The following is a 26744-nucleotide window of genomic DNA, read 5'->3' on the forward strand; positions in this document are numbered from 1 at the left end:
TCCTCTGTTACTGAATCTCCTGCTTCACTTTGACACTTTTTCACTTTCAGACCAAAAGTTTGCAGCAAGAAACGAAATCTAATCGATAATAAAGTTAATGAAACATTTAAAAAACGTAAAGACAATGAAAACAAATCTGAGATTGTGTAAGTGTGTGTATAAGTGTTTATATAAGTGTGTATTCATGTGTGTATGTGTGAGTATGTGTATGATATAAGTGTGTATGTGCGCGTGCGTATAAGTGTGTGTGTATGTGTTTATATAAGTGTGTATGTATAAAAGTGTGTATTCATGTGTGTGTGTGTCAGTATGTGTATAATATAAGCGTGTGTATGTGTGTATGTGCGCGTGCGTATAAGTGTGTGTGTATGTGCGCGTGTGTTCCGGATCGGCTGCTCTCGGGTGTTTCCGTGCTGCGCATGCGCAGAGCGGCTCGGGCGCAGTCTCTTCCTGTGCTCGGTGAATGGCGGCGGACACAAAGAGCTGAGGCCCGAGTTCACACCGTCACACCGCAGCAGCGCAGCCGGGACACGAGCCTCTGGACGCGGCCTGGAGCAGAGAGAAGCCGCCGCTGAACAGCCTTCCCGCATGTTTTCACCCAGCGTGTCCTCGGGAGCGTGTCGGTAAAGTTACCGCAAAACTTTGTGTGAGTTCGGGGAAAGTTCGTGTCGGAGCCGCGCAGAGATTCGGAGGAGGACCGACAGAATGCAGAGCTGGATCCGGGCCGTGGTGGCCTGGAGCTGGGTGGCGGTGTGTGTCCGCGGCGCCATGGACGAGTGTTCGGATGAACGGGGCGGACCGCAGCGCTGCATGCCCGAGTTCGTTAACGCCGCTTTTAACGTGACGGTGGTGGCGACCAACACCTGCGGCTCCCCGCCCGAGGAGTACTGCGTCCAGACCGGGGCCACCGGCGTCACCAAGTCCTGCCACATCTGCGACGCCCAGGACCCGCGGAACCACCACACAGCCGCGGACCTGACCGACTACAACAACCAGCAGGACACCACCTGGTGGCAGAGCCAGACCATGCTGGCGGGGATCCAGTACCCGAGCTCCATCAACCTCACCCTGCACCTCGGTAAGAGCCGAACCTCCCGTGAATAACCACCGGGTCAAACGTTACTGTCCCGCTGATTAAACCACATCCACCACACACTCCACGACAACACACCGCATTGACCCGGACAACCTGTCCTTTCATTCGGCTCACTTTAAATTGTCCGGGACTGGACTCATTTAGCTAAAATGTCGGTTGAATCGGGTGAGTTTCCTTAAAGCCGCAGAATAACAGCAGCGTCTCGACAAGACTTTGTTGTTAAATCCTTAGAAAAGTGAACAGAGTTTGGTGGTGAGATAATCTCGGGGCGACTGTGGCTGAGGGGTAGAGCGGCCGTCCTCCAAAAGTTGTCGGTTCGATCGCAGTCTTCATGGTGTGTGTGTGTGTGTGTGTGTGTGTGTGTGTGTGTGTGTGTGTGTGTGCGCGCGTGTACCTGGTGTTTCTGAATTCATCACAACATCTGTATGTCCAGCTGTTGTGATGAGGAATGTCTCTCTCTGTCTGTCTCTGTCCCTCTTTCTCCCTGTCTCTCTCTCTCTCCCTGTCTGTCTCTGTCCCTCTCTCTCCCTCTCTCCCTGTCTCTCCCTGTCTCTCTCTGTCTCTCCTTGTCTCTCTCTCCCTGTCTGTCTCTCTCTCTCTCTCCCTGTCTGTCTCCCTCCCTCTCTCTCTGTCTCTCTCTCCCTCTCTGTCTCTCTCTCTCTCCCTCTCTGTCTGTCTCTCTCTCCCTGTCTCTGTCTGTCTCTGTCTGTCTCTGTTATGTTGAATCTTTGGTTTTGAGACGTTGGTTTGATCGTCAGTATTTTCAGATTTCAGGAAACGATCTGAGGGATTTTGTGAAGTTGTTAAAACTTGTAAAGTTGAACAGATTTCATTTCTACAACGAGAGGAAGAGACGTTAGACACGAGAGAGAGACACATAGAAACCCTTGTTTTCTTCTGAAGGAGGTCATGTGACAGGTTCCTCTTGGTCCAGAATAAAACGCAGCCCCAGAGTTTCCAGAGTTTTCAAATGAAAGCAGCCTCAGAGCTGTGAGGAGGACCAGGAGCTGTCATGTGACCTGTTACTCCCTGAACTCAGGAGCACATGAGGTTTTATTTCTGGGTTTGTTGGTGAAGGTGTGAATCTGCTGATCTCATCAGATTTTAATCTCACATAATTGATCGGCTGATAATTAACCACAGTTGTGATCAATAATTGAAACGACAGTAAAGTGAGACGGACACCAGGTTGGACACAACACGTGACGGGAAGACGTCACCTTGGACACTGAGCGACCAATCAGATGTCTTCTCCATGTGCCGCCGGGATAGCTCCGACTCGGCCTTTTAAAAATACCTGTCTATTTCTGCAGCGAGGCTGCGGCCTGTTTTTAACAGTGGATTCCTGAGTGGTGGAGTCACTGCTGGTAGAGAGTCTGCAGCCTCAGGTGCTCTGTCTCTAATCAGACGCCTCTGACCCCCCCCCCCCCGGGCCGTGTTTTCTTTGTGGCTTCGTTTGCTTCGTAATTAGAGCTCAGGCCTCGTTCTCTGTGATGAAGACAAACTCTGGAAGCTTCTGAGAGAGCTCGGCTCTTCTTTTCAAACAGCTGTTGTCAGAGATGAGTCCAGAGAAAAAGAATCTTTTTGGTTTAAAAAACAAAAGAGAAGAAAATTTGTGTTGGTTTGAGTTTTTTGTCTCATTTTTTGTGTCACGTCAAAACCCTCAGCTCTGAAGCTGCAGATGTTCTGATGTCATCATGTAGGATTGTGGGTAATGTAGTAGCGTTACAGAGATTGATGGTTTCGTCATCGGGCTGTTTGGTCAAAGTGGAAGTTTCCTGTTGACATTTGTCTCTGTTTGGACAAAATGATGTTTAATGGACAGTCCTGGACATTTCACAAATACCAGAGACGTGCAGCAAAGAGAACAGGAATCTTCATCCACCAGAGTCTCAGAGGAAAACAGACCCTGGATCAGTCGACAGAATCGACCTTAATTCATCGTTTCAGCTCCACCAGAGACGTGGTTCTAGAAAGTTGATCTTGCACTTTGGATCTTTACTTTGGTCAAAGGATGTTGATTCAAATCAGAAATAGATCTGTCGTCAATGACGTCATGGACGTGAAGGTTCAGTCGTGTTACAGACACGTGTCAGTGAAGTTGGACACATGTAACAGACGTGTTCTGGCCCCTTATCGTTAAACCCGTGTAGAGGCGCTGAGCTTGGGTCCGGGACGAGGACGGTTCAGATGGAGGCCACGACGCCTTAATCTCAGGAAATATGATGCGTTCAGCGTTTGAGCTCAGATCTGCTCGTCTCTGTGTTTGAAGTGCTGCGGCGTGTCCAGACTCGACCGTGGAGTCGGGGGAGAGGGCGACATGAAAAGACCCACATAGAAGAAAACCTTGGGGGGAGGGGGGTCTCTGCTGATCTTCTGTCTTCACCACAGATTTGAATTTCATAGAAGACGTAAACAGTCTGGAAGTTTCTGATATCGCTCTGAAGTTAATCCTTCAAAACCTCGTCAGGGATTCAATGAAGCGTTGATGAAGAATCAACACGTTGGACACATCAGTTGTTACCTCCACCGAGGAGGAGACGTCTTCATCTGTGTCTCTCTTCATTTAAAATCTGACCTTTACAGAACTGATATTTCAGAGTGTTTGTGATTTAGCAAATAAAAATCTGGATGTTTTTGTTCACAACACGTCCTCCAACGTCATGTCACAAACAAACAGTAGAGACGTTAGAGATGTTAGAGACAGTAGAGACATTAGAGACAGTAGAGATGTTAGAGACATTAGAGACGTTAGAGATGTTAGAGACAGTAGAGATGTTAGAGACAGTAGAGACAGTAGAGATGTTAGAGACATTAGAGATGTTAGAGATGTTAGAGACATTAGAGACAGTAGAGGCGTTAGAGACGTTAGAGATGTTAGAGACAGTAGAGACATTAGAGGCAGTAGAGGCAGTAGAGACGTTAGAGACAGTAGAGACGTTAGAGACATTAGAGGCGTTAGCGACGTTAGAGACAGTAGAGATGTTAGAGACAGAGACAGTAGAGACAGTAGAGACATTAGAGGCGTTAGAGGCGTTAGAGACGTTAGAGATGTTAGAGACAGTAGAGACAGTAGAGACATTAGACACAGTAGAGACAGTAGAGATGTTAGAGACATTAGAGGCGTTAGAGACGTTAGAGATGTTAGAGGCAGTAGAGACAGTAGAGACGTTAGAGACGTTAGAGACGTTAGAGACATTAGGTTGAATCTGTAAAGGTTCAGTTTGTTCCATGATCACAGAATCGAGAAAGTTCCCATGATTCTTTCTTTTGTGTTTTTTTTAAAGTGTGTGTGTCTCAGTGTCTCTCAGTGTCTCTCAGTGTCTCTCAGTGTGTCTCTGTGTCTCTGTGTGTGTCTCAGTGTCTCTCAGTGTGTCTCAGTGTGTCTCTGTGTCTCTGTGTGTGTCTCTGTGTGTGTCTCAGTGTCTCTCAGTGTCTCTCAGTGTGTCTCAGTGTGTCTCAGTGTCTCTGTGTGTCTCTCAGTGTCTCTCAGTGTGTCTCAGTGTGTCTCAGTGTCTCTCAGTGTCTCTGTGTGTGTCTCAGTGTCTCTCAGTGTGTCTCTCAGTGTCTCTGTGTGTGTCTCAGTGTCTCTCAGTGTCTCTCAGTGTCTCAGTGTCTCTGTGTGTCTCTGTGTGTGTCTCAGTGTCTCTCAGTGTCTCTGTGTGTGTCTCAGTGTCTCTCAGTGTCTCTCAGTGTCTCTCAGTGTCTCTGTGTGTGTCTCAGTGTGTCTCTGTGTCTCAGTGTCTCTCAGTGTCTCTGTGTGTGTCTCTGTCTCTCAGTGTGTCTCAGTAGACAGTGGTTTCCAGTGGTCCAGCTGTGCAGCTTCATAATCTCTGTTCATCTCAGTTTCCCACGCTGAGCTCATTCCTCAGACGCCAAACAATGAGCCCCCCCCCCCCCTCTGATTGGTGTAATTTACAACAGCTGGTCGTCCCTCAGGAAAAAACCAGCCTGCGTCTTAACGGAGTGTTGGAGAGACGAGCAGCTCCCAGCCTGAGACGCGGGCTTTTCCCACAATGCACTGCTCTCTCTGTCCTGGTTTTTTCACATATTTTCAAACCTGTAAAAATGGCGGCTGAGGAAGGAGGACACGGCGTTGGCGTGACGTGGTCAAGTGATCAAAGCAGCAGGTGGACGATGTGACAGTCATGTCACATGTTCCGAGCTCGAACAGCAGCGGCCATTTTATTTATATCACACCCCTCAGACGCTCTTCACGGGAAAGGATTTGATTCTTCATTATTGGTTAAAAACGCTTCTGTAAACAAAGATGGAGGTCAGAGATGACGGTCGGCCTTAGGACAGGAAGCTGCTCAGCGAGGTCAAAACATGAGGCGTTCGGGGCCCCTCAGATTTCACGATGCCCTTGGAGCTTTCAGTTGTCAACATGTGACTCTTGCTTGCGTCTCAGTCTGCAGGTCAAGGTGTCTGTCTCTTCAGATAAGACGAGATGAGTGATAAAACGTCTTATTTAGATTTGACACAAACGTGGACGCAGAGGATCAGTGACTTCTCCTTTTAGGACGTTCAGTCATCGTGTCGACAGGTTTTTAAACTGACCCAGTCCAAGTTGAGAGACGATGTTTGTCCACATTTCTTTACGTAAAAAGTACGAATGTGTTCTTCTATAATTCTACGATCACGTTTCTCTTGATGCAGTCGTGAATAATTCTTCTTGTCAGAAACTGAGTCTGCAACATGATGAAGACGATGATGTAACTTTTTACCCATGAATCACTTTAATGGCTTTGATCAAAGGTCAAGTCCCAGGCGACATCTCACTCTGTCTGGGAAAAAGAGTTGGGTTTAAAAACCGGACACAGTGATTTCCTGTTCGCTGTCACCTTCAGGTCTGAAGCCGGAGTCAGGAAATCAGAGTTTTCTCCAGAGCTGGACACATCACACGCATCAAACAAAGGGGGAGGTCCTATCAGGACATCAGAGGCTGGAGGCCGCCGCCTTCTCCGCTCCTCTTTGTCTTTTTGTTCCTTGAACACAGAAGACGAGGATCAGTCCTGTGTCCTCACTCTGCCGCATTTAAAAATCTCTCACGTGAACTTCTTTATCGATGAGAGCTTTTTAAAAAACTTAAATTCTTGTTGAAGCTCTATATCAGGATCACGTGACCTTTAACCTTGAAGCCTCTTCCTGTGCCTGACTCTTAGACACGCCTCCGCTCCGTCGCCACACGCCTGCTCCCTCTGAAACCAGGGGAGGGGCGGAGCCTGAAGCACTGGGAAAATACAGTGTTCCCATGTCTCCTTGAAAAACCTGGAAGTTTACAGTGAAGCTTAACGTACACCCCCCCCCCACACACACACACACACACACACACACACACTCCTGCGTTTGTTCCCTCATCACACGTCACTTTGAAGAACACACTCAACATTCTTTTCACTGTGTGTTAATTGAAAGGCCCGTGGTGCGTTCAGGGTCACCGCTGAAGCGTCGCACACATTAGTCTGGACTTTTTAAATTGAAATTCAACTCAAGCTTCATGAGAACTGAGAATAAATGTGTGAATCGATGAGCCGGTTACAGATTTAAAACTAAGTCATTAACCTGGACACGTCTCCTTTGACACAGTTTAAAATGAAAACATGTGGGTGGAGCCTCAGTGAAGATGATGATCAGATTTGATTGACAGTTTGAGATTATGTAATAACAATGGAAGGCTCCTCCTCCCTCTGTATCGCTGGTGGTCTGATGAGTTTGTGTGAATCGTGAACGAGCGTGTTGCAGCACGGACTCGTTGTTTCCCTACATTGTGTCCCGCTCTTTTTATTGGCTCCTCACCTGCGTGGAACCTGTGGCACGCTGTTATTAAACCCTCTTTTATTCCCACTGACATCTGGATCAAACACTCAGAGTGGAAGAGGTTCCTGTGGAGTCATTACTGTTATTACAGCTTCATCTGGGCCCTCGACACTTTCCACCGGATGCAGATTTATCTGTGCTGCAGGCAGTGAACGCAGCCTCCGCTTCACTCCGTCTGCACGTTAACATCAGGTTAAACCAGAGCATGGCGTAGTGCGTCTGTCACGGTTGTAAATGAATTCACAGCAGGACGATGCAGCAGCTGTCCGCTGTCTCTGTGTCATTTGGTTTGATTTCTCACCTCAACTGCTTCAGAATCAGTTGTTGTGTTTCACAGCTGAACAACTCAGCAGCAGGTTTTCTGCTCAGACTCGTTCAGCATCAGATCCTCCTCGTTCTTCAGGTGAGTGGTGGAGCAGACAGGAAGTGATCATGTGATCGTGTTTACATCACCTGACACCGTCGTCAGCTCTGATAACCACAAACTGTCTTCACGTCTCCGTCTTCTACGTGTGTCACACATGCACCTCCTCCAGAGAACGTATGGAGGAACTGTGGAGCCCAGTTCACGTCTGGAAGCTGCTAAAGTTTCAAGAGTTAAGTCCAGATGTATTGAGACGACAGGAAGTGACTGACGATCGAGGAGTCAACTGTTTTGTCGTTGGCTCCGTAAACGGTTGTGAATGAATTGACGAATCGTCGGTGGTGGTAGTGACTCAATGTTAAACCGTGAGGTTTGTGGGCGGAGTCTCTTCGACTTGCTCAGTCGTTACTTGCTGTTCTGACACAGCTGATTGGCTGCAGTGCCCCTTGACCTTCGACCCGACTGTAAACATAATGAAGTATTTCCTCTGCTGTGGGAATCCAGCGGGACGGGAAAGAAGCAACTTCTGACCTGAAGCGTGTTAACGCAGCAGGGGGGAGGGGGGGGTCCTGGTTTGAGACTCTGTGATTTTCTTTTGCCAGGAAGTGATTCAAAGCCCCAGGGAGGGGGGGGTGTTCTATTATTACAGACGGCATAGAGTCTGTGAATGAGCAGAGATGCATTACAGGGACAAGCAGATGCATGCAGGGTAATTTTAGCCTTGTTCTCTGGGAGGAGAAACGTCGGTGGAGGAAGAGATGGAGTAAAAAGTGACTGTTCTCAAAGCAGTGTGAGTAAACGGATAATTACGGCCGACTGATTTATGTGATTGTCAGACTTTGTTCATGTCTTCCACCTGAGGTTGATAATTAACCGAATGCTCACACTAAACGCCACCGCTCTCGCTCTACTCTTTAATAACAATAACAATAATAATACACTTTACTCGCCATGCTGTCGAGAAAAAAGGAAGTTCCACTAAAACTCAGTTAAAGGCAGAATTTAACAGAAGCTCCGCTCCTGACCCCGCCCCCGTCAGTGATGTCACCATGAGAATTAGCCCCGAAAACTGACTGACCGACCACTGTTGCGACATCACCTGTGGGTGTGGCTTGAAGTGAAACGTTCTATTTTAAGTTTTAACCACTAATCGCTGAAAACACGTCAAGATATTAGTTGAGTTCAAAATGATTATTTATTTTTTAAGTTTTGTTCTCGTGCTGCTTGTTCCAATGTTTTCTTATTGCGTCATTTTCGGATTCGGACGTTTGGTTATTGCAAAGTTTTTTAGCTGAGGTGGTTTCACTCGTCGTCTTCTGTCAACCTGCTGCAGCACAAGGATTCAACCCACAGGCGTCTCCCTTCTTCTTCTTCTTCTTCTTCTTCTTCTTCTTCTTCTTCGTTTGGTTTGTTGAACAGTGGCAACCAACATCAACAGGCATTACCACCATCCACTGTCTTCTTCTAACGTCAGGTTGCACGTACGTTCACATCTTTAAGTAACTGAATTAAACCTTCTATCGTGTTACACTTTTAATTTCAAAGACTTCACAGAAGCGTATCTCCTGACGATCGGCAGCGTCTGAGGACGTTCAGCTGCCAATAAACAGAATATAGAAGAAGAAGCGTATTTTTTAAAATGCCCTCCTTTAGATGATGGCGGCAGATACAGCTGAACGTCCTCAGACATTCATTCACCGCTCAGGTTGTTTATGTCTCAGAGACCTGAGACGAGCGACTGATGTGGGTTCTTGTTTGAACAAGATCCCAGATGTTTTCTTCACTGTGGTTTCTCTGAGTGAAGACGAGCAGCTGCGGCAGAGGCGACAAACTTGTTTCAAATAAATTAGCATTGATGTAGCCACAGACGTCTGTGTGGGACACATCGAAACCACTCCGATGTTCATGTATCACACATTTCAAAAATAATCAAACTCCCTCTGTCGTTATCATGAGGGTTGAAAAAGTTTGATTTCACATCTTCATAAATGTCAAACCTTCAAACATCAGTTCAGACTTTTTAAAGGACAATGAGTTTGTAAAGTTTGGATATAAAACCAACACAAGCTGCTTTCAGACAGGAACCCTCAGATCCTCTGTATCTTCTCTGCAGGATCACGTGTGAACACTAATGTCAGAGTGAGACTCAGTGGTCGAGTCATGTGACTGATGAGAACCAATCAGGAAGAGATCGTTTGCTAACGTTTACAAACGTTTCTGTTGGTCCAGACTAAAACACGACCTGGAGTTCTCAGATGAATGAAGCCGATAGTTTGGTGTGACACAGACGACAGGAGCCAGGTGTCGGTGTGTTTCAGTGTGGGGGTGTTTCAGCAGCTGTGGAGTCTGTCGGTGTCAGTCTTTGTCTGTGGTAATGAGCTGTTTGTGTTTGTTCCTGATGTCCCGCTGTGGTGACACCTCTGGGCGGGCGGAGTGTCTTCTTCTTTGGTGGTCTCCAAACATGCTGGTGTGGTCGGGTGAGGGGGTTTAATCTGAGATTTAAATTGAATGTGGACCGAAGTTTAAGGAGGTGTAACATGAGAACTGATGTTTAGAGCTGCAGCAATTAATCCATCAACAGGAAACTGATCAGCAGCTTTTTGTCAGAATTAAACAATGATTTCAATCGTTAAGAATCAAACAAGAATTTAATTTAAAGACGAAACAAATGCTGGAGAATCAATCTGCTGGTTTGTGAAAGTAATCATTAGTTTAATCTCTGATCTGTTTTTTAAATAAATAATAAACCAACATTAAATCCTCCTTTTCGTTTCTGACTCTGAAACATTTAGGTCAGAATAAAAGCTCACATTACATCTCAGGTGTGATCTGTACTCGGAGTGAATTACATTAGGCTCAATGTAGAAACAAATTAAACTAAATCAGACTTTTATAAAACTAAATCTGTGTGAAACTGGATCCAGTCTGCAGTCGCTTATCAACACAAACAAAACACTAGCTCTCTCTCTCACTCTCTCTCTCACTCTCTCTCTCACACACTCACCCCTCACCCCTCGCCCCCAGCTTCCCTCCTTAATCTCCACTTGTCCAATCAGGACACTCAGCCGGCGGCTGCTCTGTTTATCAAACAGAAGGAGAGATTAAGGTGATATCAGCAGAATCCTGCTCCGATGTTAAATACTTTTACTCTGCGGCTGCTGATAACTGTGAGCGAATCAAACGCACCTTCACTTCTGTAGGAGCAGGTTACTGATTAACCCCCCCCCCCCCCCCCCCCGTGTGTCAGGGTTCTCTCAGAACTGAACATAACGGAGGGTGGAGTCTTATTCACTGTAACCAGATGAACAACCACTGTAACCAGATAAACAACCACTGTAACCAGATGAACAACCACTGTAACCAGATGAACAACCACTGTAACCAGATGAACAACCACTGTAACCAGATGACCCGTCCTGAAGTGATCTGAACACCATCTCTCTGAGGTAGTGACCTCTGACCTCTGAGTGAGCGTTCAGGGTCAGTGAAATCTGTGTAGTAAAGTTTCATGTTCAACTCTGCTGAACATTCCACACATTCCTCCCTCTCACCCCCCCTCACCCCCCCTCACCCCCTCACCCCTTTTCAAAAAGTCGTATCTAATTTGTCGAGCCTTTTTTTGCGCCTGCTTGTTGACCTGTGACCTCAGCACCTGCTGGAAGACGAGCTCTGAGGGACTGAGACACAGAAACTGACGTCCTGTTCACATGGTGGATTTGTGGGGAACCAGTTCGGTTGATGAATTGTTCATGAATCCTTCTCAAATAACTCAGATGTAATCAGATGACTGAAGTGTGCGTAAACTCAGAGAGGGTGTGTTCTCACTGTGACCTCTGACCTTCGCCCTGCTCGTTACCTGCCGTCTGTTTAACGCCGGGTGTGATGGGGATGATTTTACTGCAGTCGGTGTGAGGACGAGGCTCGGCCCGTGCCCACGCGTTCAAAAGTCAAAGCGGTCATTGTTCGGTCCTCTGGAGAAAAATGCGATGAGGTCATGGGAGGATTTTAATTGGTTCTCGCTGCGAGTCGGGGCGTTCCCTCTAGATGTACCCCCCCCACCACCACCACATAATAACTTTAACCCCCTCCTCCCAACCCTCAGGCCGACCCCGAGGCTCCGCTCCACCGACTGGAAGAGGAGTCAGAGGAACGCACTGTAAAACAACTGACACAGATTAACTCTGATCACAGATAAAGGACAGAAACCTTATTCATTAAGATGGAAACGTTCGTGTCCATTAGAAGACAAATGTCTTTCACTTCTGTCTGCGTCTCAGGCTCCACCCACACTAAGACATTTCAGTCATCTCACCACTGGTGGGTCCACATGGTGGACGATGATCACAGACTGATCAACAACATGTCTCCTCAGAGACTTCCTGACAGTAACTCCTGTCTTCATTCACCTTCCATCAAGCTTCTAACTGTTTCCTCTAACCAGTGCTGGAGCTACTCTTCTGTGTCTGACCTTCTCAGTTACACGTGGCGTCTACTGCACCTGTGTCCGTCCTGGGAGACGGGTCCTCACGTGTCTCTGAGGTCTCTACGTTCTTTTCCCTGTTGAAAGTTTTTTAGTAGTTTTACTCTTGAGTTAAGAACCGATGAGGTCACAGCTCGTTAACCCTATGAGACAAACTGTGATTTGTGAATATGAGCTGTACAAATAACATTTGATTGATGATTGGTTGATGACTGTTACTATGGTTACACCTAATGGAGTTCTCCAGCCATCAAGCTGTTTCCATGCCAACCACAGGTTACAGCCAGCGGTGCCTCTGTAGCTCATTAAATCGCAGTGTTGCTTGTCGAGTTCTGTTTCAGGAAGTGAACGCGGGTGCAGAGCTGTGTGGTCGCCAGGCGCGATGGAGCGTGAGGCTCCAGCAGCGAAGGGGTCGAAGGTCACAGGACCTTTATGTCTGAGAAGAGTTTTCCCTCTTTACAGTTGCTCAGTTTCAGAGACGATGTTAGGGTGTAAGGATTTTACGTCCATGACTCCATCCTGGTGCTGTCCTCTCACAGCCCTGATCAAACTCACGGATCAGTGTGATGTCATCTGATCACAGCGCTGCTTTTTTATTTTTTTTACTTGTTGGGTGTGATCTGGAATGAGGGGGCGGAGCCTCAGCCTGAGTTTTGTCCGAGCAGCTGCATCTTTACTCTGAACATGAAGATTCTTTCCGACAGTGTGAAGGACAAGGAGGCTCATTATTTCCTCTCAGGAGTTGTTTGTCTTCTCAGAGCTGACTGTCGTGTCTTCCTCCCTCGTCCGAATCTGTCCTCCTCCTCCTCAAGGGCGAGTTCTGTTTCTGTGGGAAGACAAACATCTGCTGCTCTGACGGCCGATGAAGTCAAAACGTGTTAATGTGGAGGAGAGAAGGTGTGAGGTCACATCCTCCTCAGTTTCAGTTTTTTGATTCATCGATCAGCTCCCGCTGCACGACTGTAACACACAAACCTCGGACTCTGTCAGACTAAAGGGCCCCTTACTGTTTTCCTGAAGGTGTGAGAATGTCCTTTTACTGAAGTTACCTTTACTCCTCTCACAAGCTTTAAATAAAGGGTTTTTAGTTGTCGGACATTTGTGTTGTGGATGAATAGTCCCGCATGTCGACCTGCTCTGTTATCAAACTCTGGCTCCTGCTGCTTCACTGACTGAAGCTTTCATCCTGCGACTCGTCTCAACATGTTTCTGTAACGCTGCTCTGCAGGTCTGATGACTGCCCCCCCGACCACAGGAGGCAGGAGGAAGACGAGACATCCGTCTTTAATCTGACGTTAAAACTTCTTAAACGCTCCATTTTTCCCTGAAAGTCACTTTAAAGTTGTTTCTCGTGTCCATCAACATGAGTTCAGGATCATTCGAACCGAGTATAAATTCATAGATCCAGATGTTGCAGATGTTACCATGGAGCTCGATAACAGACGTTTTTCTTTTGAGATAAAAATGTTGTTGACCTCTGGAAAGAAACGTCATAGTTTTGAACCAGGAAGAAAACGTGGGTCCGACACAGTTTAAAACTAGAAAGAATCAGTGTGGACGTCTGGGCCGATGGAGCCTCTGCTCATTGCTCAGTGGCACTTCAGCAGAGTGTGAACCTCGGCCTCCCCCTCTGTCTTCCATTTGAGGGCAGGAAAAATCCCCTCCCCCCCCCAGCCTCCCTCTTTCTCTGACAGGAACAGCTTGTCTCGCTCGCCCTCTTTTCTTCTTAGTTGACTCTTTCTTTCTCTGTCCGTCCCTCTTTCCGGCGTCACTCTGCCCGGCGGAAAGACACATTCCAGCCGGTTCATTCCTGCCGTCACTGTGTCACTCCGTGACCCCCGCACCAAGAGCCCCCCCCCACACACACACACAGTCCCTCCCCGAGTTGTGATAGAAAGAAAAGCTCCTTCCCCTGAACGACTGGAGGCTCTTTTAATGTGGAGACGTGACTCTGGGCCCCCTGAGGAGAGTCTGGCAGGGTCAGCGCTCCACAATAGGAGGGTTCGCTCTGCTTAAAGCCAAACCAGCTAATTGAGGATGTCGGCGGTGGTTTCTGAGCAGTGAGGAATGAAGGAGGCTGTTTGGTTCACAGGTTTTTCACCCAGACACAAGAGATGTTTGCTGGTCAGAGTCACAAACCTGAAGGAGCCTTAACACGGAAACAAATTAGAAACGGACACAGTCGGACGTGATCAAAGTTATAATGACGATGATGTTAAGTTTCACTGAGGGGAAGAAGACGGCCTGGTTATCACCAGATATAAAACTATATTATATATAACATATCAAATATAATATGTAACCTATGTTTGACTGATAATTCTTTCTAACGGTGCAGCGATGGCCTCTGATACAATAAGAATCTGACGTGTTGCTGCTGAGTTTTTATTAGAAATTTACTGTAAAAAAGTAAATGAAAGTTTGAAAAGATGCAGCAGTCAAGTTTTATTATGACGGGGTTTTGTTGTATGAGACCAGATCATAAATGTGCACAGTCGCCTGTTGTGTCGCCCCCCCACTGTAAAATGTTCCTGTTATCAAGACGCCGATTGTTCCTCCTGGTTTCAGGGGAGGGGGAGGGGGAGGGGGACTGACTGACGACACGTTGGGATTTTGTCTCGGCTGCTTCGCTCTGATCCTCTGATGACGTCCATCTATCACTTTCAATATTGATAAATTTGTGGATTACTCATCACTCTCCTCTTTGCCCCCCCCCTGTTGTTTTGTCCTGTTTGAGGATGTGGAGACGTTTTCTTTTGTTTGAATTATTTGAACAGTCTGTTCCTGCCGGCTGGCGTCTGTCCTCTGAGGGACACGCTTCAGAAAAACGCTTCACGCTGGAGCTTTGATCCAAGATGCTTCAGATGTTCGGGATCAGATATGAATAAAACTTAAAGTTCCTTTTTATTCTGAAACACATCAGAACCAACACAGTGTGTTACACTGACGCCTCTTTGTCATTTCATCAGGGACTCATGTTTCCGCCTGGCGGAGTTTTCCAGCCTCTAAGTTAAGGTTTCAGTCTGGACGAACAGAAACGGAGACTTTTGTAAACGATGACACAGACGCCCAGTCACATGACTCAGCGGTGAACACAAACAATACACAATGTGTTCTGAGGCGTGTGAATGTCGACTCTTTTAGTTTGAACTGTGTGAGTGTGAAGAGTCCACCTGTGTGGAGAGAGGTCGGCCTCCATGTTTCAGACTGGAAATCAGCTCCTGATGACCTTCACCCAGGAAGTTCATCTGCAGCTGAGGTCCTCACAACACAGCAATGTCTCACACACACACACACACACACACACACGTTTATACTTCTATCTTAGTGAGGACACTCATTGACATTATACATTACCTAACCTTAACACTCAGTGACGGACTCTAACCGGATTCTAACCCTCGAACAGACAGTTGAAACAGTGAGGATCGGTCAAAATGTCCTCACTCTGTAGGTCCATGCTTAAAATGGTCCTCACAAAGATGTGAGCGCAGGGACAGACACACACAGGGAGGAAGTGTGTGTTTGCAGTTGCTTCATTGTTTCCTGTAATAAACTTGAGCCTTTTGTGAGCGTCCTATCAGCTGCTTCACCTTTATTTACCATCCACAAAGAGGGCCCCACAGGGCCGGGGCCCCTGTCAGCACACTGTTTACAGAGCAGATTCTTTGGCTGAGCAAACAGCCCCCCCCTACACGCCAGCCGCCCGGCTCAAACATGGCCGTGTTCCTTGCTGCGCTGACTGACGGCTACTGGAAGGTTTGTTCGTGTACTCGACCTGCTCAGACTCGCCAAGTATGTGGAACGACCAGCGGAGTGTCAGGAGTTAGAGGACCAGTCCGTCGCCTCAGCATGTCCCAACCACACTTTACATTCCCGCTCGATGTCTCTGCTGCGTCCTATGAACGTTTGGTTAATGCAAACCTTTGTGCTGCTGTCACGTGTAACTCCAGCTGCATATATATAAATATAAATATATATATAGATATATAGATATATATATATCTCACTAAGATCTGCACCAACATGTCAAAAGGTTTAAATGTGGAAACCAACAAACATCAAATCATCAGATAAGAAGTCTGAATGTCCTGAAGTGAACCTGATGGAGGATTAAACTTCTTCTCTCTGCAGGTAAAGCCTTCGACATCACCTACGTGCGCCTCAAGTTCCACACCAGCCGACCGGAGAGCTTCGCCATCTACAAGCGGACCAGTGAGAGCGGCCCCTGGGTGCCGTACCAGTACTACAGCGGCTCCTGTGAGAAAACCTACCAGAAGCAGGGCCGAGGCTTCATCCGGACCGGCGAGGACGAGCAGCAGGCGCTCTGCACCGACGACTTCAGCGACATCTCGCCGCTCACCGGTGGGAACGTGGCGTTCTCCACGCTGGAGGGACGACCCAGCGCCTACAACTTTGACAACAGCCCCGTCCTCCAGGTGAGCGCCCGCAGGAAGTAAATCCAGCTCTGAGCTGAAATTTTAAAAAATCATGACAGGAAGTGTGGAGCAGAACGTTTGAGTTGTTTTAAACGTTGAATGTTTCGATGATCTTTGATAAGAAGTTCAGGACGATGACATTTGTGGAGTCATGTGATCTCAGTAGTAGACAAGGACACGAGTCTCTGTATGAAATAATAACAAGTGTGTGTGTGAGCGGAAAACAGATTCATGAAACTCGTCCAGGACGGAAACACAAACAGTGGGGGGGGGGGGGGGGGGGGGTCCAGCTGCTGCTGCAGTGGGAACTCCGGGGGCGTCGCCTAGCAACATGTCCCAATACTGTACTTGGCAGCATCAAACCTGTAACATGAGCCGCAGAACAGACTTCTGGGAAAAATACTACTGATGGAGTTTTTATTGAGGCGACCATCAGTGACTGTATATAAAGACACTGACTGTATATAAAGACCATCACTGACTGTATATAAAGACGATCACTGACTGTATATAAAGACCATCACTGACTGTATATAAAGACACTGACTGTATATAAAGACCATCACTGACTGTATATAAAGATGATCACTGACTGTATATAAAGACGATCACTGACTGTATATAAAGACGATCACTGACTGTATATAAAGATGATCACTGACTGTATATAAAGATGATCACTGACTGTATATAAAGACCATCACTGACTGTATATAAAGATGATCACTGACTGTATATAAAGATGATCACTGACTGTATATAAAGACGATCACTGACTGTATATAAAGACACTGACTGTATATAAAGACCATCACTGACTGTATATAAAGATGATCACTGACTGTATATAAAGATGATCACTGACTGTATATAAAGATGATCACTGACTGTATATAAAGACGATCACTGACTGTATATAAAGACACTGACTGTATATAAAGACCATCACTGACTGTATATAAAGATGATCACTGACTGTATATAAAGATGATCACTGACTGTATATAAAGACGATCACTGACTGTATATAAAGACGATCACTGACTGTATATAAAGACGATCACTGACTGTATATAAAGATGATCACTGACTGTATATAAAGACGATCACTGACTGTATATAAAGACACTGACTGTATATAAAGACCATCACTGACTGTATATAAAGATGATCACTGACTGTATATAAAGACGATCACTGACTGTATATAAAGATGATCACTGACTGTATATAAAGACACTGACTGTATATAAAGATGATCACTGACTGTATATACAGACACTGACTGTATATAAAGACACTGACTGTATATAAAGACCATCACTGACTGTATATAAAGATGATCACTGACTGTATATAAAGACGATCACTGACTGTATATAAAGACACTGACTGTATATAAAGACGATCACTGACTGTATATAAAGATGATCACTGACTGTATATAAAGACACTGACTGTATATAAAGACACTGACTGTATATACAGACACTGACTGTATATAAAGACACTGACTGTATATAAAGACCATCACTGACTGTATATAAAGACACTGACTGTATATAAAGACGATCACTGACTGTATATAAAGATGATCACTGACTGTATATAAAGACGATCACTGACTGTATATAAAGACACTGACTGTATATAAAGACACTGATTGTATATAAAGACACTGACTGTATATAAAGACCATCACTGACTGTATATAAAGACACTGACTGTATATAAAGACGATCACTGACTGTATATAAAGATGATCACTGACTGTATATAAAGATGATCACTGACTGTATATAAAGACACTGACTGTATATAAAGACACTGACTGTATATACAGACACTGACTGTATATAAAGACACTGACTGTATATAAAGACCATCACTGACTGTATATAAAGACACTGACTGTATATAAAGACGATCACTGACTGTATATAAAGATGATCACTGACTGTATATAAAGATGATCACTGACTGTATATAAAGACGATCACTGACTGTATATAAAGACACTGACTGTATATAAAGATGATCACTGACTGTATATAAAGACGATCACTGACTGTATATAAAGACACTGACTGTATATAAAGACACTGACTGTATATAAAGACACTGACTGTATATAAAGACCATCACTGACTGTATATAAAGATGATCACTGACTGTATATAAAGATGATCACTGACTGTATATAAAGATGATCACTGACTGTATATAAAGACACTGACTGTATATAAAGACACTGACTGTATATAAAGACGATCACTGACTGTATATAAAGACACTGACTGTATATAAAGACACTGACTGTATATAAAGACGATCACTGACTGTATATAAAGACACTGACTGTATATAAAGACGATCAGGTGGGACAGTCTGTGTGTGAATGAACAGATTTAGCTCTGCAGCTCTGAACTTCCTTATTTGACTTGTCGGCATGAAGCTATTTATACCGAAGCTGTGGATCTTTTCGCAGGCGGCTGTTTGTCGCTCTCTGACATTCCTGTCGTCTGTCATCTCTGAGCTCTGAGGGGGAAATAACCTCCAGCTGAGACCGTCCGCTCGTTTTATTCTGGAACTTTTCTGCCTCTCAGATCTCAACTTCTAAACTCGTCAAATGGTGTCAGGAAATATCAAGTTTCACCACAGCCACACATCTTCTTCACTGACTGACTGAGAGAAATATTCATTTGTTTTTTAATTCAACACCAACTGCTGATTCGAATAAGACAATAACACGATGACGTCACTTCCCTTTATTAAATTATTAAACAGAATGGAGCCGTGTGTCTCATTCACAGGTAACGTTCTGTGTGTTCTGTCAACGAGAAGTGAACAAGTCGCTCGTTTGTAGGATCTGATCTAGATTCATCCGTTGTCTTTGGTTGTGGAGTCACGTGCTCCGACCACAGACGTGTTGTCAGTGTAACCGTGTCCTGCTCTCCCGAGCGTCTTTGTGTTTCAGCGTCAGTTGTCGGGACGTCTCTGGGCTTTGTGAGGATGCACGATAACACCTCAGTCTTCTCTTTTAAAACCTAAAAGAAACATAAATATGTTAACGTTGCGATAAACACGCCACATCCGCTCAGCGGTGGAGTGAATGTCCGTGGTCACTGACGGACTGTGCGTGTTCCCAGACTGCAGCTCAGCTGAGCGTTTGGGATTCCCAGAAGATTTTCTAGGCGGAATCTTCCCCTGAGAAAACACATGTCCTGGTGGAGGCGTTCCTCAGCTGCAGATGATTGATAGCAAACAAATGTTCTGTTCGGTTTAAACAGCGTCGACCTGAGAAAACGTGCACGAGCTTCCTGTAGCCAACGACCTGAAGAACTGCAGCTGCCGAACAGTTCAGATGAGTTTATCCCTCATGAACCAGAAAGAGGGAAAGCCGGGCGTTACCGACTGGCTGAGAAACCAGCTGCAGAAACGTTTTCAACAATCGTTCCTCAGAGCCAAGTGTGAAACATCTGCCAACAGCTGGAGCTCACCCAGAGTTTGGCTCCAGACGGTCGTGACTGTTCCAGCTGAACGAGATTCAAACCTTTTCTGAAAAACTTCTCAAAACGTACCAACAAAAACCTTCAAATGCTGAAACTGGAGCGCAGGAAGTCTGTCCAAGCAACAACAGAGTGCAAGTGCACAGTTGGAGCACAAGCAGAGGAAGTGAAGGTCCTGGACTCAAACTGAAAGAATCTTTAATGAAATCTTTATATCTTATTTGTCATTGTAAAAAAGTTATCGCTCAAAATCTGTCAGACGGTTGTTTATCCAAGACTCTAACGAGTTTTATTTCAAGTGTAAACTCGTAATGAGAGAAAAACACAAGGTAGCAGATGCAGACTGAAGCAGCTCCTGTGTTCTGGGACCTAAACTTCAAGTCTGAGTTTAAACAAAAATAAAACGTGTTTGTGGTGAAACTAAAGCGATCAGCCGGAGTCAGGTCACAATGTTTTCACACCCTCATAGTAACGCTGTGTAAAATATATAACATGTCAAATATGCTTTTGAACTGTTGTTGCTCAACAGTGAAGCAATTTCAAAGATTTAGTCCTCGTCAATCATTTACATCCAAAAACATGGGACAATAAAGGTGAGCGGTAAGGAGGAGTTATCCTTTAACCTCCCCCTTCTCCCCCTTCTCCCCCTCACTGCATTTTTTAAATACTGTGGTCGGGAGGGTGAAGTTACTTCTCTCCATGTTTGTTTACAATGTGGGATTTTAGCGATGATGGTGGTGGAAATAATAAAGTGTAAATCTGCTCGTCAGCAGTTACACCAGGATTTGACACGTGTGTGTAAAGTCACAGGAGACGTTTTCTGTGTAGGTGGATGAGCGAAAAGTACATTTACACTTTTTTTAAACCTCGACCAGAGAATGTGAAACTCTGCTTCTTAACGATGTGAAGTTTCGACTCCACGCTGTACAAACGTGGAGTCGAAGCATTACACCAGTCAGAAGGAGTTCTTGGCGTCTGACAGGACGAGGCCAGATGTCAGCAGATGTTTGAACGTTTCCTGCTGAGGCTGGAAATCGGAGCGTGGACACATCATCAGTTTCACATGTTCGCGGTAGCGTCCACGTTCATATCAGACGCAGATTACAGATAATTCACATGTTCTGGTTTCCGCTGGTTCTGTCAGACTCTTCAGAACCCGTTTGTTTCACACAGCTGCTGAATGAGAAGCTGATAAACTTCCTGCTGATACTGAACGAAACCAGCGCTGATCTTCACTCCCACTTCTGCTGCGGCCGTTCACACACTCCCCCTTTATGCCATGATACCGAACAGGTGTCCGTCAGTAATTCTCTCCATCTGGACCTCGTATCAGAACCAGGCCAAGGAAATAAATCCCATCTCACTAAAAATGTCACTCATCTCTTCCTGTTGCATCACTGTTTGCAGAGTTTCCCACAGTCTGAGATTTAAAACCTTCCCACTGACACTGATGTGAGGGAACCTGAACGCAACACGGGAACACTGGTGTGATCGATCACTAGACTGTTTATAAAGTGTTACCATAGAAACACAATAAAATAAATTCAGTGAATAGAGGAAGTGAGGAAATGGCCCTGTAATTACAAAATAAAAGTCTCAGAATATAAACATAAGACGATGATAAACACACTGAATTAAAAAATGAATTTGAAGGTTTAAATGTCAGAGTCGGGTTGAACCTGCAGTGACAGAAGTGAAATCATTCTTCAGCCTGGCTTTAAATGAAACAAGGTTAATTGACATCCCTCTAATGCAGCTGTGTTACAACTGATTTACTTTCATCTGGCTGTTCGTTAGACTTTGTTCTTTATTTATTTTCTCTCAACCTGCATGAAAAGTGTTTTTTAAATAAAGTTTGTTTGACTTCATGAGCGCCATCCTCCTGATTCTGTGATGACTAGAAATGAAACCCTGCGGCGCTCCGCCCCGTTCAGCGTCAGGTTCTGATGTCTCTAACGTTGTGTCCATGTTGCGTCTCTGCTGCAGGACTGGGTGACGGCCACCGACATCAGAGTGACCCTGAACAGGCTCAACACGTTCGGAGACGAGGTCTTCAATGACCCCAAGGTCCTCAAGTCCTACTACTACGCCATCTCTGACTTCGCTGTGGGAGGAAGGTAAAGGAAACACGTCCCCGTCTCAGTCTGTTCCGGTTCAGGAACATGTCTGAGCAGCTTCACGAAACCTGCTCAGACAAAAGAACCGGACTGAATGTGGTCAGGTGGTGTCACTGTGTGGTCCGCTCCCTGCACGTAAGAAAACAAAGCTTTGGACAGGTTGTAAAAGAGTGTGAAACAGGCTGCCGCTGCACGGCCTCCGCAGCCATAATCTGTTTGAAAAGTGGAGCAGATTTCCATTACACAGCCGGCATTCCTGGCATTCCTGGCCAGGAGGCTGGATTACAGCGAGACCGGAATGGGGCGGATCGACCGCCATGACAGGCGGAAGAAAGGTGAAGAGTTCTGAGCTGCAGCAGCTGTCAGAGTTCACCCTTTATTTATCCAAGGAGCGGTTCTCCTCTCGTTAGCTCAACCCAGATTAACCTGAGCGGGACGAGCAGCTCCCATGTCCTCATGTCCTCATGTCTTCATGTCCTCAGTGTTTTACAACATGACGGACATGAAGACTCAGAGCTCCAAGTGTTTCTGTGTTAAAAAAAACAGCACGGGGAGTGAACTCTGGTTGAACTTGCTGAACTCTCGTCCTCCGACCAGTTTCTTGTGTCTGATGTCGGATACAGGTGGGCTCGTCTCTGACTGAGGTCAAAGTTCAGCTGGTGTTTGGTGGAATGTGAGAGTCCAGCTTTCTGCAGCTTTTTGCTCCAGTTGCTGTTTTTCAGCCTCCAACGCTCTCGCTCTTCCTGCAGTCACTTTTTCCACGGCTCTGTGCCAACAAACACCTGATGCATCAGGGAAGGTTCTGCAGAGCAGGTCCCGTCCTGTTGTGAGGGGCTCGCGCCCCGAGGATGTTGAACCAAACCTTCGCTCAGAGCCACCGAGCGGAAAAACCTCCTCAGACCGAGAATAACGTCAACACTGAGTTTAAACTCTGTCACACGCTGAGTGGATCATATTCAAACGTCCATGACATCATCAGTGTTGTTTTACACAAAATGAGACAAATGTTTCTGATAATTTACACCTGAGCAGGGAATTGTGGGTGATGTAGTTTTGAGATGCATTGTGTTCAGGTGTAACGGCTGCAGTTCTTTGCTCACAGGTGTAAGTGTAATGGCCACGCCAGCGAGTGTGTGAAAAACAGCAGAGGACGGCTGGCGTGTAACTGCAAACACAACACGGACGGTGACGACTGCAACGTCTGCAAACCATTTTACAACGACCGGCCCTGGAGGAGAGCAACCGCCGACAACGCCAACGAGTGTCTGCGTAAGTCTGCTGGCGCCAAACTGCACCTACAATGTTCCTGGACACATGTTCACATGTTCACATGTTCCTGGACACATGTTCACATGTTCCTGGACACATGTTCACATGTTCACATGTTCCTGGACACTGTGTATTTAATACGAACACAGGAGTTGAAGTCAGATCTAAATGAAACTTGTCTCTCTCTCTCTCTCTCTCTCTCTCTCTCTCCCTCCCTCAGCCTGCGACTGTAACGGGAAGAGCGCCGAGTGTTACTTCGATGCTGAGCTGTACCGAGCCACGGGTCACGGAGGTCACTGCAGGAACTGCGCCGACAACACAGACGGCCCCAACTGTGAGCGCTGCCTCGACAACTACTACAGAGACCAGAGCGGCAGCCGCTGTTTGCCCTGCGGCTGCAACTCTGTAGGTGAGTCACAACTCGCACTGACTTCAGATCAGGACAATTCTCTGATGTGATTGGTCGTCACCCTGGAGAGTCTCCACACGTCTTCATGAGCACAGACCTGAGGAGGACACGTCTGTAGCTTCACTCTCGACACTTCGTCGCCTCTTCAAGCTTTTGTCCATTTTTTCTCGACGTGATGAGACTGAATATTTTCACTCTTGAGAATCTGGTGCTGAAACATTTTCACACAAACACACAGCAGGAGGGAAGTTTCACATTTCAAATTAAAACAAACGCACCCGACTAAACTTCAGCCTCATTCTCATCGTCCACACGATCACGTCTCAGTTTGAAATCACCTCTACTACAGTTACTCCTGTCGTCCACACTGCTCCAGAGTTTTACAGCGGCTAACACAGAAGTTTGGAAACGATGACGTAGACACTCAACCTCTTGCTGATTGGGTCTTTGCGGTCACAACGTAACCTTCTATGATTCGTCAGGGTCCTGTCACATGACCTCCTTCATGTGTTGTCTCTGAGTGTGGACGGGAATTGAATCTGATATGGAGCCAAAACGCTGCGGTGGGCAGAGATAGTTTAAATGTAGTAGTGTGGATGAAAGCCTCAGTGCATGATGGGACACGAACGCCGCAAACTCAAATGAACTTGTATAAATGAAGTTTGATGTTTATGTCGTGTGCTGAGAACAAGTTTAAAGCTGTGTAGCTGAAAAGTTGGAGCGGACGTGACGAGCGGTGAAGTGTGAAACCTCTGGAATGATGCTGTGGTTTTGGTGGAGACGCAGCGGTGAACTAACGAGAAGCAGCTGCTGCAGCTCTGAGCGGGAGCTGACTGTTTACACGTGGGTCAGCGTTAACGTGTGTTTGTGTGTTTTCAGGCTCGGAGTCTCCTCAGTGTGACAACAGAGGAATGTGTGCGTGTAAACCAGGAGTGACGGGAGACAAGTGTGACCGCTGTCAGCCGGGTTACCACAGTCTGACGGAGGCCGGCTGCAGGTACACCTTTATTTTTTACAGTGCAGACACTACTGTAAAAAACATGGACGACTGACAGCTCCTCTTAGTGAAGCCAAAACATCTGGATCTGCAGGTCACATCATTTCCTCTCAGCAGATGTCTTGAGGCCTGATGTCATTTTATCTCTAAGCGCCCCCTGCTGGCAGAGTCCCCTCCTCACCCCTCTCTCTCTCTCTCTCCACATTTCAGGCCCTGTTCTTGCTCGCCCTCCGGCAGCACTCAGGAGTGTGACGTCAACACGGGACAATGTCGCTGCAAAGACAACGTGGAGGGTTTCAGCTGCGACAGGTAACACACACACACACACACACACACACACCCGTGTGTCACAAGGTGTAACCCTCACCCTCATCACTGTTGCTATGGTAACGCTTGACGAGTTTTCCAGCCTCTACCATCGTTTTAGTTTAACACCAGTGCGGTTTGATCAGGAGGGAGAGGGAATAGTGAAGATGAAAAGAAGTAGAGAAGAAGAAAAAGGGAAATACATCTTATAACAAAGTGGTGAAAGGTCCCAGGTCTGACCTCTGACCTTCGACTCTGCCGGTGAAAGACTTCCTGCCTTTGGAACGTAAACGTCAGGAGAGCATCGCTCCTCACGTCCGGTCTTCCTGCTTCTTGTCCGTCAGGTGCAAACTGGGTTACTTCAACCTGGATCCCAACAACCCTCAGGGCTGCACGCCGTGCTTCTGCTTCCAGCACTCGTCTGTGTGCGACAGCGCCGAAGGCTTCAGTGTGCACGCCATCAGCTCCTCCTTCCACAGAGGTAACGCCACCTGCAGGCCAGAAAGAAAATGAACTCAGTTGGATGACGTCAGAGAGTTTGAACCTGAGCTGTGTGTCTGTGTGTGTGTCTCTGTGTGTGTGTGTGTCTGTGTGTGTGTGTGTGTGTCAGATGACGAACAGTGGAGCGGTCAGCAGCGTGATGGGTCCAGTGTCTCTGTCCAGTGGTCTCCCAGTGGACAGGAAATCTCCCTCATCTCAGACGACTACTTCCCTATGTATTTTGTTGCCCCAGGTACTCACTCACTCACTCACACACACACTCACTCACACACACACTCACTCACACACACACTCTCACACACACACTCACTCAGACACACACTCACTCACACACTCACACACACTGTGGTCAGATCCCTGATGTGGTGTTGTGTGTGTCACAGAGAGGTTCCTGGGGAACCAGATGCTAAGTTACGGACAGAACCTGACCCTGAGTTTCCGGGTCGACCGACGGGACACTCGTCTGTCGGCAGAGGATCTCGTTCTGGAGGGCGCTAATCTGAGGGTGGCTGTTCCCCTGATCGCCCAGGGCAACGCCTACCCCAATGAGAACATGCAGACATACGTGTTCAGGTGAGCTCATGGCTGAGCTGCTCTCAGTCCGACAGGAAGTCAGGTGATCGGTAATGTGGGCTCAGTGAGGTAATGTGGTTTTGTTCTGGTTCAGGCTCCATGACAGCACAGATTATCCCTGGAGACCGACCATCAGTCACTCTGACTTCCAGAAACTTCTACACAATTTGACGGCTGTCAAGATCCGAGGCACCTACAGTGAACGGAGTACGCACAACGCAACGCACAACGCAACAACAACACAACAACAACAACAACAACATGCGGTTAATTGTTTATGATCCCGTATCTGCAGGTGCTGGTTACCTCGATGACGTCTCCTTGGTAACAGCGAGGCGGGGCCCAGGTGTGCCGGCCCGCTGGGTCGAGCAGTGCACCTGTCCTCAGGGTTACCAGGGTCAACACTGTGAGCAGTGCACTCTGGGATACCGCCGCGCCCGCCCAGAGCTTGGTGCCTTCAGCTCCTGTGAACCCTGCAACTGTAACGGACACAGTGACGCCTGCGACCCAGCCACAGGTAATATGGGTTCACCTGGCTGACCTGGTTTTCCTCGTTAACCTGGTGTAACTCGTTTTGTTTGTCCATTTGTCAGGAGCGTGCGACTGTCTGCACAACACGGCCGGTTTGAGCTGTGAGCGCTGCAAAGACGGCTTCTATGGCGACGCCACCAAGGGAACGTCTGGCGACTGTCAGCTGTGTCCCTGCCCCGCCGGAGCCACCTGCGCCGTTGTTCCCAAAACCAGAGAGGTCGTCTGCACCAACTGTCCCGCCGGGACCACAGGTGATCACACTGCACCTGCACAGACTCAGATTACGTCCAGATTAAGACACGCTGTCCTCACGTGTCCTTGTCTTTTGGCGTC

General features: G+C 46.8%; 1 protein-coding gene across 1 annotated transcript in view; it reads left to right on the forward strand.

The window, feature by feature from the left end:
* Positions 1 to 444: 444 nt before the first annotated feature.
* Positions 445 to 26744, forward strand: part of lamc1 (laminin, gamma 1) — a 33746-nt gene continuing 7446 nt past the window's right edge. Inside the window, exons 1-13 of the mRNA XM_069511352.1 lie at positions 445 to 1078; positions 15895 to 16199; positions 21695 to 21825; positions 22928 to 23094; positions 23315 to 23503; positions 24383 to 24500; positions 24711 to 24809; positions 25151 to 25287; positions 25417 to 25539; positions 25691 to 25880; positions 25975 to 26087; positions 26176 to 26397; positions 26474 to 26662. Of these exons, the coding sequence (XP_069367453.1) occupies positions 706 to 1078; positions 15895 to 16199; positions 21695 to 21825; positions 22928 to 23094; positions 23315 to 23503; positions 24383 to 24500; positions 24711 to 24809; positions 25151 to 25287; positions 25417 to 25539; positions 25691 to 25880; positions 25975 to 26087; positions 26176 to 26397; positions 26474 to 26662 (2356 nt within the window). The 5' untranslated portion in view covers positions 445 to 705. The remainder of the gene's footprint in view (positions 1079 to 15894; positions 16200 to 21694; positions 21826 to 22927; positions 23095 to 23314; positions 23504 to 24382; positions 24501 to 24710; positions 24810 to 25150; positions 25288 to 25416; positions 25540 to 25690; positions 25881 to 25974; positions 26088 to 26175; positions 26398 to 26473; positions 26663 to 26744) is intronic.

The sequence above is a fragment of the Paralichthys olivaceus genome, chromosome 16 (genome assembly GCF_024713975.1).
Source record: "Paralichthys olivaceus isolate ysfri-2021 chromosome 16, ASM2471397v2, whole genome shotgun sequence".
Lineage (NCBI taxonomy): Eukaryota > Metazoa > Chordata > Actinopteri > Pleuronectiformes > Paralichthyidae > Paralichthys > Paralichthys olivaceus.